This window comes from Mustela lutreola, chromosome 17 (genome assembly GCF_030435805.1).
Source record: "Mustela lutreola isolate mMusLut2 chromosome 17, mMusLut2.pri, whole genome shotgun sequence".
NCBI lineage: Eukaryota > Metazoa > Chordata > Mammalia > Carnivora > Mustelidae > Mustela > Mustela lutreola.
In genome coordinates this window covers 18,007,103-18,024,088 of record NC_081306.1, presented here as the reverse complement: position 1 = coordinate 18,024,088, position 16,986 = coordinate 18,007,103, and the positions used below count along the sequence as shown (strand labels likewise).

The window sequence follows — 16,986 nt, the reverse complement described above, 5'->3', positions numbered from 1 at the left end:
TTCAGGCTATTTGCTGTCTACAGATCTGAAACATCTGCATCACACACTCACCACCTCTGCATTCCAAGTACGTACACAGAGATTGATACAGAGCAGGTGTTCAGTAGAATGTCTGTGGAATCAATAAATGAACACATGCATGTAAATATTTAAAGATATTTTCCCCCCAAGTTTTCCTATCAGGGAGGACACGTTTCTGTCCTCCGTGCAAATCTAGAATTAGTGGAGATCATGCATAGAGGTGTTCTCCATCATCAAAAATACTAAGGAAGATGGATCCCCTATTTTTCTTAACAAAGTGTGTCTGGTACTTCTCCTGAGTAGAGTGACCAGCTCTTCTGGTTTGCCTGGGGCTGCCCTTTTTTAGCACTGAAAGATGGGTATCTCAGGAGGTCCCCTGCCAACCAGAACAGCTGCCCACTCTCCTGTCCATCCCGATGGAGATTTTACTAGTCGGTGGCTGTGTGGTTATTTTCTTGCCACTCGCAGGTAACCAGCTCCGGGGATCTCTCCGTCACTGTTGGCTTAATGGCATGGTTTGGCATTGCTTCTCCCCAAACTGCTTGGCCATTATACATCTTACTGCGACTACCTATGGGCTATTTTAACAGGTGCCTTGCCACCTGCCCGGTTGCTGCAGACGATTCCACAATTTAGCTAATGCATTTTAATTATTTAGGTGACATTGTGCCTTGTGCAGTTTTAGAAATCAACCAGGGGCTCAGTTAGGCAGTTTCTCTGTGTGATATGTAAATAGATAACCAATGGTCAACCCTCAGAGTCCAGCAAGAGATCGTTTTTCCCCTTCTCCCCTAAAGTAAGAGATGTGTTTTAATATTAATTCCTCCTTTATCCATATATCAATAATTGAGCACTGCATCAATTAATATGCCGGGCAAATTGCATTCCCCATCCTCTCGCTCATGATGTATTTCAGTAATGGAGATAATTTTCAAGATAAAGTATACAATTTAAAATGGATTAAAAAGAACAACTAATAAAGGAGAATTGATTCAGGGAAGAAAAAAAAAATTTGGATAATTTCAGGAAATCTTAACTGTGCATCCAAGCCTGTGGATTTTTGTAGGGAGAGCCTGTCGAAATGATCAAGTTTTATGCACACTGCAAAATTGCCCAGGTCTGCAATTGCAAAGGATCATGGAGAAGGAAGAAAAAATACACACACACACACACACACAGACCCCCAAATCTGGTCTCCTAATGAGGGCATATGTATAATCTCCAAATCTCCATCTGTAGGTTAGGAAGGTTAGCAAGTGTTTTTGAGGCTTTCCATTTGCTGCGTTTAGTTGTGGGGTCTGGTTTTGTTTTTCATTTGCCGAATTGGCACAGAAGCCTCAGTGCCCCCCCTCTCTGCAACCATCCACCTCCTGCCCCCCTGTCCACAATCCCTTTTCTTCCCAGCCCCCAGTGCACACCCGGGCTGAGAGCCTGCAGGGGGAGGCAGTGGCGGCCCCAGCACCACGATGGACAGCAGCAGCTGCAGCAGGCGGCAGGCAGCCGGGGAGCCCGCAATGACACGGCCAGGTCGGTAGATGGCTGTAGACAAGTGTGCTGAGCCCTGTGGTATAAACAGCAATGAGTCTGGGGAGGCCTTGACCGGACTGGATGCTGCTTTTATCTGAAGTACATTTAAAGAGATAAAGGGGAAGCCGGTTGCTGCACATGTTCCTTTCACTGCGGCTGGAGCTTTACTTTGAGTTTCAAAAAAAAAGAGAGAGAGAGAGAGAGAATTCTCAGATGCCGGCCTCCCAGAGTCACGGGCTCTGTGCAGACGCGCTTGCCTCGAGAGGACCGGCCGCCTTCCTGTAAATTCCACCAGTGGGGACTTCCGTGAACCTCCCACCGGCCGCCAGGAAATGGTGTAGTGCCCGCCTGTCCGCGATCACACCGTCGCCACTCTCACTCACACTCAAGTAGCACCAGGCTCTGTTCTCGACACCGGGGCTGGCTGCCTGGAGTGTCCGGATCCGCTCATTAAGCAGCCACACCAAGAATTTGTTACCTAAGCAGCCTTGACAGGAAAGAGAGGAAAGGCAAGAGTTAGGAAGGAAAAAGGGAGAGAGGGAGAGAGAGGGGGAGAGAGAGAGAGAGAGAGAGAGAGACTGAGAGAGAGAGAGAGAGAGAGAGGGAGAGAGAGAGGCAGCCTGAAGCAAGTCACATCACACAGTGCCACTGAAGGAATGCTGTCCTCATAAACTCATAAACAAGCACACCAAACCTTGTGTAAGGAAAGAAGAGGGGCTCTGAGGACTTGACAGGAAAAAGGCAAGATTTTCTACCCACTGGTTTCAGTTTTTCTTCCAGATACTCTTGGTGAAGTAAGGAGACTTCTGTTTGCTGACAGAGAGCCCTTGATTTCTCTTTCAAGATGATGATGTATTTGTGGGTAGGTAGTCTCTCTCTCTCTCTCTCTCTCTCTCCCTCTCTCTCTCTCTCTCTCTCCCCCTCTCTCTCCCTCTCTTTTCTCTCTTTCTGTCTGATTAATAAATTGACTTCGGGGATAAAGATTGCAGCCCAGAGTAATCGCATTCTGTGTGAGGTGATTATACTGTGACAGAATCCTCTCCCAGTGCTCTAGTACATGCGCTCGCATTTCCAGTGGGAGTTTAGGCAAGACCTGGTTCATTAGCATGAAGCTGCAATTTTATTTTCTGTTGCAAAAAGGAAACAACAAGAAAAAAAAATGGGTGTGTGGGGGGGAATGCATGGCTTTCTCTTTTCTTGAAACACTGCGATGGTGAATTCAGGGAGGGGGAAGAAAAAGAGAGAAAGAAAGAAAAGAAAGAAAAGGTCTGGAAGAGCCGGTGCAAGCATATGAAGCAAATGCTGCATCACGTGTAGGTGTGTGGGATTTTATTTAATTACCAAGAACGAGCTGCTCTGAGTCGGGGCGGGTTTTTTTGTTTGTTTGTTTGTTTGTTTGTTTTGTCCTGTTTTCTCTCACAAGTGACTACTTACCTGTCATTTCGGGGCCGCGTGTCGTAGATGAGTGCAGGGTGTTGTGTTTGCCTTAGCCAGGTGTGTGTTGCGATGTGTGTATTGTATAAGATTGTTTTTTTTTAAAAGGTGGATTTCCCTGTATTTGTCTAGGCTTGCTGAGAGGCTCCTTGTCACCATTTGTGTGTGTGTGTGTGTGTGTTTCAAGAGATGGCATTCACATACAAACATTGACGTGGAAACCAGTAGTTATGAATTACAATTTTTACTGTTGAAGCAATTTAGAAAAATAGCAACCTGGCACAGAAAAGCTCAGAAAAATTCCTTAATCATGTTTTGGGGACAAATACACGTCCTGGTTTAGTTTGGCCACGGAAGGACTGTGTGCTATTATCAGCAGAGGAACCAATCTCCTGTGCGCGACGGGTGTCCCCCTCTTCCATGGGAGGGAGGCCTGTGCCACGTCAAACTCTATCTTTTCCATCAGCATCATCATCAGTGCTGGTTTCTGCTGTTCAGCATACTTAGAAAAACCCCTTTTTATTCTCCTCCTCCAATTACTTTTCTAGCTCAACTCAGATCCAAGAACTTGCCTTTGCTGGAAGAAAAAAGCCTCTCTGTCGACTTCTTTGTTAATCAAGTCGTTCTGTGACCTCTGCTGGTGTCTCAGTCTGCCTCCCCCTCAGTGAGCTTTGTGATTTCAACTTTTTTTTTTCCCCTCCCCTCTTCCCTCCTCTTTTCTTGTGGACAATTTCCTTTGTAGTGACTTTAGCTTCATTTCCACCTGGTTTATTTTGGCACAATGCAATACAATGGCTTCTGCCAGTTGGGGACAGACTGTCTCTATTATCATGTTGTTTTCATTTTAGGGCAAGTTTCCTCTTCAAACTTGCCTGTCCCAAAAGACGTGTTTACAAAACTACTGAATAGCACAGACTTCGCGTGAATGTAACAGAGATCGTTTTACCTAAAGACACCAGAATTCTCTTACCATTTAATTGGGACAGCAGAGGCTGAAACGATTAAAATTTCGAATGTTTACAAAATGTTAATTTTTTTTTTTTTTTAAGCACTAGGAAAATGTGTCACCTGAGATCATCATATCAGTTATTAAAGAAATTAGTATTCTGGTATTTCAGGAAAAGGAGTCTATTTTGGTTTTTGTTTTGTGGGTGGATTCTGGCTAGTTGTAAACAAATTTCCATTCCACTGTGGTGAGTAATGGTTTGCTGGTCACACATTTTCTCTGAGTTGCTAAGTGGTGGTGTTGATTCTATTTATTAAGTTTGGTGGCTCACATGCACATGTCTGCAGTCCCACGCAGGGGAAGAAGCATTGCCAGCCTGGGCCCTCTCCTAGGTCCTAAAACCTGGCTAACCCGATTCCTGGTAATTAGCCCATCTGTGACTTTTAAGACCTGAGCGCCACCCCCTCCCCCAAATTCCTGCTTTCCTCTTTCGCACCCCCTCCCCCAAATTCCTGCTTTCCTCTTTCGCACCGATGCTTTTCTGTGCTATGTTCTTATTAACTGCATTTATCAAATTGAAAAATGTCTACTACCTTCCTGCCCTGTGCTCCAGTATTCTATTTCCATCTTTAATTCAGAATTTTTTGGTCTGCATTCAAAAAATGGCAGAGACTGGAGATGGGAACAGCTGGATCCCTGCTGCTTAAGGAGATATGAATTAGCGAGTTAGCATTAACGCTATGAGGTTTGGAGGATTTTTCCTTCCTCCTCTTTCCTTCCTTTCTAATGCAGAGGCTCTGCCCTTGCCTCCTAGTCTGTAAATACAGATACTCTCAGTGTGTCTGATCACTCTGTCTTAGAGCTTGTGTTGCTCGAGGAAAATGAGTCTCAGCTATACCCGTGTATGAAAATATGAAAACAGCATTCGCTGCTCTCTCACGGATATCACAATGAAAACGAAGGGACACGGAGACACAGTGAAACAGATACCATGTCTGGTCTATTCCTGTCATTGTTCCCTAAATGTGTTAAGTAGTCTCTGAACATGCACCTGTGCTCAGAGCACACAATTTTGGCAAGTCTGTGCTCACTGGGATCAGAACCTTCTCCTTGGGAGCTGTGGGATCCAGTGGGGTAGAATCATCTTTCTTTTCCTCTATCCCCACTCAGTCACTTTTGTGTTTGGGGACTGTCTTCTCAGGATGTGAATGGAATGCTCCAGAAGAGCACTGACGAAAAGCTCAGCTTAGCTCCCCTATGCCAGTGGGGTAATACGATTGCAGTCGTGCAGCACTGAGGTCTAAAGCCTCTTCCAACATTTGTATAGCCTTTTCCTTAAATTTCTTTAACAAGTTCTTTCCTATTAAAAAAAGGAATGAAGTTTGGTAGTTTGTGCTGTGCTCCGTTTCCCCAGCACGAGGACAAGTTGGTGTACGGGGAAAAGAAAGTTGGGTTCTCGGGCACCGTTAGGCTAACCTCTGAGCAGTTCTGATTCACTAAACTTGGGGACTCTAGAAGAGGGAGACAGCTTTCCCTGGGGACTTCCAGAGAAAGCAGGGAGGTCACTTATACTGACCGCAAAATCTGTGTGGGGTTCCAGGCAACACATTCCCTAGAGTGAGATAATGCCTCTCGGCCGGTACAGCCCCCAGCCCCACTGTGCTAATTCACCTGCTCGGGGTTTAGTCTTTCTTGGGATTCAGAGAAGCTGTGTCTTCCCAGGGCTGGCAGAATAAGCTGCCGTTTGACGCTTGCTCATGGCCTTTGGAGATAAGGTCCCACCTACCCTAGCCCTCAGGTCTGGGACCAAAGGGACCCCAAATGAAATGCCACTGTGATGGGTATTTCGCTTTCGAATTTGTTTGTTTTACTTTTTCCTCTTAAAATTGAGGACCCTTTCCATTTTATTATTTCTACTCATATTTTCTCGTTTATGTACCAAGAGCTCTTCCTCTGTTCTTTTTACTCGTAGTTAAAATACTGCCATTTTTATGTAACCTTTCAGTCATTTTATCACATTTCATCATATGACTCTCCACATCCTTTTATAAACCGAGTTTTGTACATAGGTGTTTGATCTCAGAGAATCTTGGAGTGATGTTGAATAGGCAGGGGAGGGAACCAGGAACCCCAGTAGGCGACACCCCTACTTTTGACAATGCAGCTCAATCACTAAAAAGGAAAAAAAAAATGAAGGAGCCAACAAAAATGCATCTACAGGATCCTGGGAGTCTAGAATCCCCTACAGTGCATTACCCACGGCAGGATCTCCGCCAGCCGGAACATTCTTTTCTCAGACCGCTCTTAGCAAACTTTGGAAGTAGCTGAACTATCAGCCAGTCTCCCCCCTTACCCCCACCCTGTGCCGGGCATTTGGGGGAAACTCCTCTGAGCTGCCCACTCTCTTTCCTGAATGCCTAAAGCTTTTTCTGTACTTTGCTCCATATTCTAGCAACTGGTTACAAACCAGTTACAGAATGCTGGATTTATAAATTTTGTATAGACTCGAGTTTATGCATAAATTATAGATACAGACTCAGGTTGTTTTATGTTCTGGGGTCATCAAACCAATTTAATTTAAACCTCTTTAGGGCAGAATAACATCTTTCCCTCTTATTTTAACAATTTTTCTTGCTGCTTTATTTCCAACAAAGCATGTGCTTCTTGTAGTAAAAGTGGACAAGAAGAAAACAAATAGCACTAGCTCTTGTAGCACCTAAGATATATACCTAAATATTAACGCTAATTTCTTGTGTTGTTCTAACACACACATAAGCACATGCACATTTATTTTCCCAATTTAGAAGCAACATTGATTATAAGGACTATAACAGCATTGATTTATTAGGAGGACTTGTGTGTGTGTGTGTGTGTGTGTGTGTGTGTGTGTGTAGCAGCAGAAATGCCTTCACACCAACAGGCTGTATCATTGTAAAACACTCTTAAGTTCAGGTACATTAACATGTGAAGAAGGGAAAAAGAAAGCCTCTGAGAGGGAATATTCTGTTTGAAAAAAATGAGATCACACTGTTGTAGAACTTAACTGTTTTGTAACCTGCTTTCATTACTTACCATTTGGTGCCATTAGATATTTTCCACAGCAACATCTTTCATGTTTGCCTGGTTGGCGTTCCTGTGTATGGCTTCTCCACAGTTTAACCCATTCTTTAATTGCCGGTTGCTTCTGTTTGTATAAATCTTTCCCAGGACCTAGTATGGTGCTAATATACACATGAAGCATTCGTTCCCTCAGTCTGTTGATTATTTATGAAGCCTTTATTGAGCACAGACTGTATGCTAGTCATTACGCTGCACCTTCGGGAATATACAGGGAAGCAGAGGCTCTGCTCAGAATTCGGAAGAGCCGGAAATGGCAGGTTGATGGTGGACATTAATCACCTGTTGCCTGCAGTTCGCGGATTTGCTAATTATCTGTTCCTGCCTCTGATACATGCTCTCCTTTGCCAAATCTAACTTTAGGACGGCCTCCTTTCTCGCTGTGATTCCTTAGCTCTGCTTCGGAGGCCTGAGTCTGTTGTTTTTCCCCATATTTGTTGGCCCATCCATCGGATGGTTTCTTTTTGTGGGAACTGGTGCTAGAGATTTCTGGTGTCAACCAAAGAAAATATTTTTTTGTTGCTGTTGCTATTGTGGGGAGAAAGGTTTCTGTGTTTTATCCCGATGCTGAGAATTTCTACGTTTTCTACAACTGGACTGCTTTGTAGCAAAATGCCTCAGGAATACAAAGATGATTCCTTTTCCCCCAAAGAATTCTGATCCAGAAATTCATTTCTATGGACCTGGCGAGTTTTTTCAGCACCTGTTGTGGCCACCATATGTCTTAGTGAGGGGCCCGGAAAAATGGACCCAGTCGACACTGATGGCTGTGATGAAGAATCCCATCCTTACCCATCTCTTACCTTTCTTGACTGTAATTTATACTGAAATCCCCTCCTTTGTCTCTGTGTCGCCAGGGACAGCTCAGCTCTCCCAACACACTCGCATTCTCTCAAACACTTCAACCACCATTCTCTTCCTCCCAACCCGGCCCACCTCTTCTTCGCTCCAGCAGAGGCACACCTGTGATGTTGGTACAAGATATTTTTAAACATTTGGCAAGAGCTGGTTTCCCAGCGTCTCTGTGTCCGAGGTACCCATTTGTTTAGATGCTCTTCAGATACAAGAAGGCCAGTTGGGATGGGGATCCCAACCTTCTGGGTGATGAGTGGGAAACTGGATGGACTGAAAGTTAATGAATGGGAGCTCGTTTATGACTTAGATCTTCTCTCCCTCTGGCTTAACCATTCATGGCCTCTACTCACTGCAGACTCTCTCTGGCAGAGGGAGTAATACGTTATTTTCCGCTTGAGCACCCAGAAGCCATTGATGTAAATTGATCGGTACTTTTTTTGTATTTTTCTGAAATTCTGTTTACATGCACATTCCTCTTTGTCTGCAAAGTGATTTGTATCATAAAGCCCCATCCATTTTTCTTTCCAATCTCATAATGACACTAAACTCATTGAATTCTTGTGTCTAAAGATTCTTGCAAAAATAATGGGTCGTCTATATAGGGCAGCAAAAACATGACATTACATGGAAGGAAATAAAATAAAATGGGCCAATGCTTTCTCTCAGTAGGAAATTCTCAACCTAAGGCTTACAGTCTTTCTGATATTGATCGATCAATCTATCTATCTATCTAAAAGCAAAACCTGATGTGTATTGACAGAAAAGGGTTATAGAGACTTTGTGTTTAATTTCTTTTTAAAAGATTTTATTTATTTATTTGACAGAGATCACAAGTAGGCAGAGAGGCAGGCGGTGGTGGGGGCAGGCTCCCTGCTGAGCAGAGAGACTGATTTAGGACTCAATCCCAGGACCCTGAGACCACAACCATAGCTGAAGGCAGAGGCTTTAACCCACTAAGCCACCCAGGCGCCCCAGGTGTTTAACTTTTAAACATAGTCACTGGCCAGTTCTGCAGGTTCTTGAGCTCTAGCAGATGGTAACACACTGACTTAAGGTGAAGCAGCCCTTCTATTCTTCATTTTACATTTGGAGCAGCGTTTCCTACCTGCACCCTCAGAAAACATCACAAACTTCCAGTCACATACTTGATCAAACGATGCAGGTTTGAACGACATAAGCAAATTAGTTTCTGTACAAACCTTGTGTCCCCATTCAGAGAAGAACAAATTGAAAAATTGATATTCAATACCAACAAGATAATTTCGGGAATCAATAGAGCATTGTTTTGACAACTAAGGAACATGAAGCTTTTAGGACAAGTGGAGGAAGAACTGTAGACTGTGCTTTCCCTTTATTATCCAAAGACGGTCTTCGGTAGAAATGCAAGAAAACAATTGGGAGGGAGAGGGAGGGAGGTGTAGGAAGGAAAGGGAAGACCGGGCAACTGGTGGGAGAGATGTAATGCTCTTTCAAGTGGTGATGTGCATTGGATGGCGGGCGTTTTGATTATTGGTGTATTTTTCCCATTCCAGTGTCTTTGCCAGTGAATTAGGTGGTAAGGCTGAGATGGGAGGTGGCCTTTGATAAGAGCAGAATACAAAAGGGGGAGGGCAGAAAGAGCTCTCTGCTTATATTTAAATAACTTGCTATGGATAATCAATATCTATTGATTATTTGCTCTCTTCGGTTACCCAGAAGTTTTGCCCCATCTCTCAATATCTAAAGGACAGACTTTGCTTTTCCAGTACATCAAAGGCAAATGTTCCTTGTGGAATAATCTTTTCACTGTTAAAGAGTGACCTGCAATTCCGTTATTTGCAAATCTGTATTTTACTGGCAAAGTTTATAATTTGTTCTAGCTAGAATGTTCTGTCTTAATGGGACCCATGACAAGATGAAAATTTGGCTACATTTTTTTCATCGATATGGAGTTACATGCTGTCTTACATTTGGCTGTTTCTTTCCTAATTCTCTGAATTATACTGCGAGTCTGTTCATGGAGGAAGTGTCGTGAGCTCTCTCTCTACTTCTCTGTACATGGCTGTCCTGATAAACACTAGGTGGGAGCTCAAATATGTTTTTTGATAATGATTATGTTTACAAGATCATGGTGCATCACCAAGCAAATAGAAATTTGTTTTCTTTTCATTCATTTATTTGCTCAAAGATAGAGAATTTCCAATGTGTCAGGTACCATGTGCCCTGGGTGTTGGGGACAGAGGGAGTATGATATGGTTCTAGCCCTCATGGAACTCATATATAGTTCAGCAGACAGATAAAATAGAACAAAACGGGGGCACCTGGGTGGCTCAGTGGTTAAAGCCTCTGCCTTTAGCTCAGGTCATGATCTTGGGGTCCTGGGATAGAGCCCTGCATCGGGCTCTCTGCTCAGCAGGGAGCCTGCTTCCTCCTCTCTCTCTGCCTGCCTCTCTGCCTGCTTGTGATCTCTGTCTGTCAAATAAATAAATAAAATCTTTAAAAAGGAAAACAGAACAAAACAAAGCACAAGTGGTAACAAAGGAGCAAAACCGGTAGATTTTAGCTTAGACTTTAGCTAAGGGCTTTAGCTAAGACTCATGGTTGCCACGCTAAGCTGAGTTCAGAAGGGGCATATATGGGTTCACATATCTGAGAAGTCCGAAGATAGCTGTTTAAGGGCACGTGGATGTCAAATCATGTCACTGGGACTCAGACGTAGTTTCTCAGGTCCCTCTCCTGTGTGTTTCCCCCACAAAGTGGCCAAGGTGGCCACTGGTGGCTTCCAGCTGACATCCACTTCACATGATCGCAGCCCTGATAGATGGACCACATTCATGCAAAAAGTAAGGGGTTCTGAGAGAAGTACTGGGAAGAGTTCTGCGCCCTCGGGGTGTGTCACCTATCCACCCCCAACCGATTCCTGAGACTTCATGTCCAGCCTGGGTAAAACAGTCATGATTCAGAATCTGAGGGTAGGCTCAGTTCCAAGAAAACATGAACTGAGAGGAAGGGAGAGGTGGGCTTCCCAGGAAATATTAAAGAGCTGTTACCAGAAGGAGAAATAAATGCTGGTTAGGTAAAAACAACAGATGCCCACTATACAAATAAATAAACATTATAATCGCAGTTTGTATTGAGAGCTAAGTCACAAACCACAAGTGTGCTGGGGAGGGGGTATTAGGAATGGTGACGTCAGGCAGGGTTTGTCCAAAAAGGGATTTTCTCAGCTGGGACCTGGGGATTAGGAGGCTGCTAGCGGGGAGGAAACTGCTAGGTAGGGGTGGGCAAGTTGGACACTGACTGCAAGGAAGTTCCAGAAGGCCAGTTTGGCCGAAGCTCAGGGTGCAAGGGAGTGTGGCCAGAGAGGGAGTTCTGAGGGCTACAGGAGTCAGATCATGCTGGGTTAGAGCTACGGTGCACTTCCTGTAATGTCAGAAACCCACACCTGCTGTGCCTTCTAGAATTAAAGCAAGGGGCAGGGGGAGCTACAGAGAATTGTGGAGAAGACAAGGAGCGTGACCTTCTTTTTTCTTTGAGAAGTGTTGGAGCACTGAGTAGTTGTTTTCTCCCAGGATCTTAAGCACCTCTCCTTCTGCTACAAATAACTGAATTCTACCCAATTTGACTTTGCTGCCACTCATAAAAGGCAAGCACACATATGCACTCCACCCACTGCTTCTCCGCATCCAAGCTCTGATCCCTGTTTTCAAAGAAACCTGATCCTCAGACATCTACAATGACTCCTTCACAGATGCTGAATCAGCAGGCTTCTCGTGCTTCTGTACCAAAAAACTCTGAGGGGGGAGGGGCTAGATAAAGAGAGACTCAAAAAAAAAAAAAAAAAAAAAAAGAAAGAAAGAAAGAAAAAAAAAAAGAAAGAGCAGTGTGTGGAACATTGTAACCCCAGGTCACCTGCAGAGCTGGGGAGAATGGGATGGGGACTCCTTGAATAAATCACAGGCTTTCCACAAGGTTCTTTCTGTCCAGCACCAAGCACCTCCAGCTGAGGATCAGAAACACAAAACTGTTTAATAATGGTGAGTGTTGTTAGGAATTTCGAGTGTCTTCAAGGGCATTTGACTTAAATGAGCTCAGTGATGGAATATTCAAGGAAAGAGGGTGCTGTTAATGTGCTAAATTAAAAGGCTAATCAAAGTGGCAAATGCTACAAATGAGAACAGGAACACAATTAGTTAATGGGGGATTGAGAGGAAGAGGGGAGGGAGGTGTTTTGGGGGTTTTGTTGTAGTAGCTGTTATTTCGTTTTTGTTTTGTTTTCATATGTGCGATGGTTTCGGGTGTTCCCTGAAGCCCTCAATATTTTAAAGCAACAAAAGGGGCAGAGACTCTTCGCCATTCTGTCATGTGTCTCATTAAGCCGAAAACAGCCTACTTTACTTTTTTTTTTTTTTCTTAAGATTTTATTATTTATTTGACAGACAGAGATCACAAGTAGGCAGAGAGGCAGGCAGAGGTGGGAGGGGGGGGGGAAGCAGGTTTCCTGCTGTGCAGAGAGCCTGATGCAGGGCTCTCCAGGACCCTGAGATCATGACCTGAGCCAAAGGCAGAGCCTTAACCCACTGAGCCACCCAGGCACCCCCCTACCTTACTTTCCTAAAGAAAGAGATTGTGCCTGCACACTCTCGAAGGTACTCCTACACATCACAATCTAGCATCATATGCAGATAATACAAAGTTTCTTGGTGTATTATTACTAAGCCATTGTAATCGTTATGAGGATGGACTTTGTGGTAAATCATACTGTCATCAAAATCAGGCCTTCCCATAGTACATACACATAAACCTCAGTTTCTCCGTCTTTCACACGGGGCTGATGCCAGCCCACGAGGGTGCTGTTCACTTGACCTTGAGCCGGATTGACGTGGCCTGTCCTGGTTGCCTTCTAGCCAGCAGCCTTTCCCATTAGTTGGTCCGTCCGACCGGTGGGTCAGTGCCCAAACCATCTTGCTTGCTAAATATTTTACGTGTCACTCTTGCCTAGCACTGGTTTTAAAAGGCTTGGTCAAATCAAATGGTGCATCGCAAGAAGGGTCCTCAGAATCATACATAGCAGGTAGCAGGTGTTGGGGGAAAAGTCACCCCTGTCAGTAAAACAAGCCACAGCCCCTGCAAGGATGAGTGAGGGTGTGCATCGTTGCAGGGGTGACAACCCCCATCTGTCCACAGTGGGAAGTGGTCTAAAAAGCAGGCAGTTTAGGAGTCAGCCCCATATGGGCTCAAATTCATTTTGTACCAGTGCTGTGTGACCTCACTGTGTGACCTCAGACATTTTACCAAACCCACTTTAAAATGGAGGGTAATACTTGAAGAATCATGAGGATGAATTGACAGAATATTTTTTAGTGCTTAGCTTAGGGCTTTGCACTGAAATGTGAGACTTTAGGCTCCTCCCCTCCCCATTACTAAATAAAACTCATAAGCAGATGGGGGGGAGGGGGGACAAGCTTCAGAGAGGGGTGAAGAGGAAAGAAAACAGAAGATGAAAGCAGATTTTAAATTTGAGCTTGGGAGCACCTGGGTGGCTCAGTGGGTTAAAGCCTCTAACTTCCGCTCAGGTCATGATCTCAGGGTCCTGGGATCGAGTCCCGCATCGGGCTCTCTGCTCAGCAGGGAGCCTGCTTCCTCCTCTCTCTCTCTCTGCCTGCCTCTCTGCCTACTTGTGATCTCTTTCTATCAAATAAATAAATAAAAAATCTTTAAAAAAATAAAAATAAAAAATAATAGAGAATTATGATTACTCTTATGAAAACAAAGTAACTGGACATTATAAAAGTAAAATATAAGTAAGAATATTAATCTCCCAAACATTTCACTCTCTACTGATAATATGTTGATATATTTCTGCATCTTTTAAGAGATCAATATACTCAATTTAAGGTCCTATCCTTTTCTGTCACACACTAGAGTCACACTAGAAATATAATTTCATACAAATTATTTTAGAAACAGTTTCTGGGATTAGTAGATATCTTTTGAAAATAGGAGTTTTTAAAGTTGGTATCATTTTTTAGCATTTTGATATAATTTGCTTACCCATTTCCTTATTGTTGGATTTCTTTTTTTTTTAACCATAGCCCATGATAAATATTAATGAAATGAACAGTAACAACTATAAAAATGTACCAAATAGGCAAAGGAGGATAAACGGACGAATCAGATGGAAAAATCAAATGGCCATAAATATAGGACATTATGTTCATCCTCCCCAATGTCAAATAAATGTAAACTAAGACCGTTTTTTTTTTTTTTTTCAAATTGAGAGACATTTTTTGAAGGATAATATACTCAATGTTTGCCAGAGCTTGATAAGACTCATTCTCAGGCACTTTTAGTGGGGATCTAAGCTCCTGAATACTTTTATAGGTTAGCTTGCAGGTATAAAGTTTGTTGTTGTTGTTCTTGTTGTTTTTAAAGAGAAGAGCTTGTACTTTGTGACCCAGCCAAGGATTATTTCCCAAGGAACTCAGAGACACAGGGAAAAAAAAAAATACATTATGTACAAGGATATGGGATACTAAGTTATTTAAATATACTAAGTATTTTCTCAAGCTTTCATTTGGAAGTTTCCATGCAGACATTTCTTGGCTTGTGTAGGACCCATTCCCATAGCTAGGAATTTATTCCTTTTGCACCAGCATGGCACAGAAAGAAACTAAGCCAGTGCCGTACCGGCTCTCCTTCAGGCTGGAGGAATTCATGATGCAGCCTTGCATCATGTAAGGAAATGTACTACTCATTGAATAAGATGGAATTCAGGAAAAAATTAATACTCATATGTGATGGTAAGAAATCTCTGAATTACATCCCAGAGCATTGATGATACCGATCGTAGAATATAGCAGCACGCACCTAAGTGACATCAGAGGAATTTTAGACGGAAAAAGGAGGCTCAGAGAGGGAGATAGGATGCAGCCAAGTTTATACGATCAAAAGCATGTATAGAAGGAAAGTAAACCACATATGAGAAAGTGACACTCTTTGAAAAGATCATTAACAGCTATTGAGACAAAGATGAAAATTTACCATCAGGTTATTAGAAGATGCATTTTGTGAGGGCATGAGTTTAAGGCATGCAGAATAGGTAGTCCATGTTTTGTGTATTTTTTAAATGTGTTTGCCACTGAAGACAAATGTGGAGTTTGCTCCCAAGCCTGCTCCTCTCCCCAGCCCCTCTTAATGTTAGAACTTGGCTGATGGCCAGCACGAGCAGCAGTGAGTTGCAGTTTCTGACTTCTAAATGAGAGCCGTTGGGCTCTGGTCTGTTCGCATCCTAGGGCCAGGGATTGTATAGTTGGTGAATTGCACCGAGGCATGGCTCCAAGGGTGAAATCCAATCTTTGCTCCCCTTTGCCCCCTTTATCAAACCACATCCCGTGGTCTAGAGCTGCACCCAGCCAGAGGCCAGGGTGCCATTTTCTTTGCACAAAGATGAGATAAGCTGTCAGTTCTTACACCTTCCAGCCTGCCCAGAGAAGGGGCCTTTTCCTAATTCACAACAAAACAGTGTAGGCAGGCAAACTCTTGCCAGAGTCTACTCTTTCTCTCATCAAGATGAAAAACACCCTCTTGTTCTTGGGCATCGGATACCAACTCAGCTGCTATTTGCAGGGGCTTTCCTCATGAAAATTCAAATTTGAGAAAGGAGATGAAAATGCCTACCTTGATTCTAACTTTGTAGAGGAACTCTGTTCTGAATATACCGTAGACTATTGGATTCCATTAGCCTCTACGTGAAGAGGGATCTGATATTGAGCCTAAATCTTTCTGAAAGCCTTAGAATTGTCTTTAGTGAAGTGTTAAATAGTAGCCTTCAAGCATTCACTTTTTAGATGTCTTCACAGGATTTAAAGGAAGAATAAAACATGCCAGGATATTTATGAATCATGAGATTTAATAGAGACCAAAGTAGATCTTATTATTGATGTGCTTACTGCTTCATTAAATTCCCCTTAAGGTTCGCGGCATGGGTACGGATCATTTGCAATAATAATTATGCGGTGATCGATTGATTGGGTCTGACATTGCACTTGTCACCTTGAAATGCAAAATCCATCTATTTTCAACAGTGTGAGCATTTCTCGCTAATCTTACACACCAGCATGCAATAGTTTATTTTATGGAGAAAGTACAATTTATAAAGTTTGGAGGCTTAACATTAACCTTTTGCTAAAAACTGCAGTATCGCTTGTCATTTTACAGAGAAATGAAAATCATCCAACCAGCAATTTTTTTGAGATTAGAAAACACAGTCTAATTTCAAAAGAACTTTTCAAACCAAAACTGCATGTACTTCAATTGAGCGCTACAGTTATTGTGAACATTGCAGTCAACTGAGCCTTCCCGCAGAGCGTGGACGATACACTTGCAAGCTTGGGCCTAATTCTGCTTGTGACACACACACACACACACACACCTGTCTTTTATCTGTCTGCTATTCATTTATTTCCACACCTAACTCTCTAAGTAATTCTCTCTGTTCCTGAAAACAATAATGGAAAGTTCTGTTTCTGAAAAGCGTGGGTGCTTCCCAGCATTTCTGTACAAGATATTACTGTATGTTTTACCACTTGAAGATTCACACATTTCTTTCCAAGTTGTGATTTTTTTTTTTTTTTAAATAGGGAATGGAAAACCAGTGACCTCATTCTCTTGCATTTTTATCAACTTTGATTTCCAGAACTTGAACTATACTGAAGTGGTGACGTGGCCGGTCTCCAGTGAGTTTAGCAGCACGTCATCATGCGTGACGTTGCTTCTGGAGGGCCAGGCATGGGGCCTCGTGCTGGAGAAAACAACAAATGAAGCTGGTGTGACCCTTTATCCACATGAAACTTATGTTCCAACAAAGAATTGGCCCAACTTCAGTCTTACTGAATTTAGACATTCAGCGTAATAATTGGCGTGAAAGATTCACAATATACTAATGAATTAAGAGATGATAAATTTAAAAAGAGAATATAAACTAAGGTCCCCTTTAAAACACATTAAAAATAATAATGATATGAAGGAAGATGTGATTATTATCCCCATGATGCATGTTATGAATTTGAAGACTAGGGAGGTTAAAATTCCTAAAATTTGTGAGC

General features: G+C 43.0%; 1 protein-coding gene across 1 annotated transcript in view; it reads left to right on the top strand.

The window, feature by feature from the left end:
• The first annotated feature begins 2,377 nt into the window (after positions 1 to 2,377).
• Positions 2,378 to 16,986, top strand: part of LOC131819383 (RNA binding protein fox-1 homolog 1) — a 549,338-nt gene continuing 534,729 nt past the window's right edge. Inside the window, exon 1 of the mRNA XM_059154429.1 lies at positions 2,378 to 2,410. Coding sequence (XP_059010412.1) covers positions 2,393 to 2,410 — 18 coding nt within the window. The 5' untranslated portion in view covers positions 2,378 to 2,392. The remainder of the gene's footprint in view (positions 2,411 to 16,986) is intronic.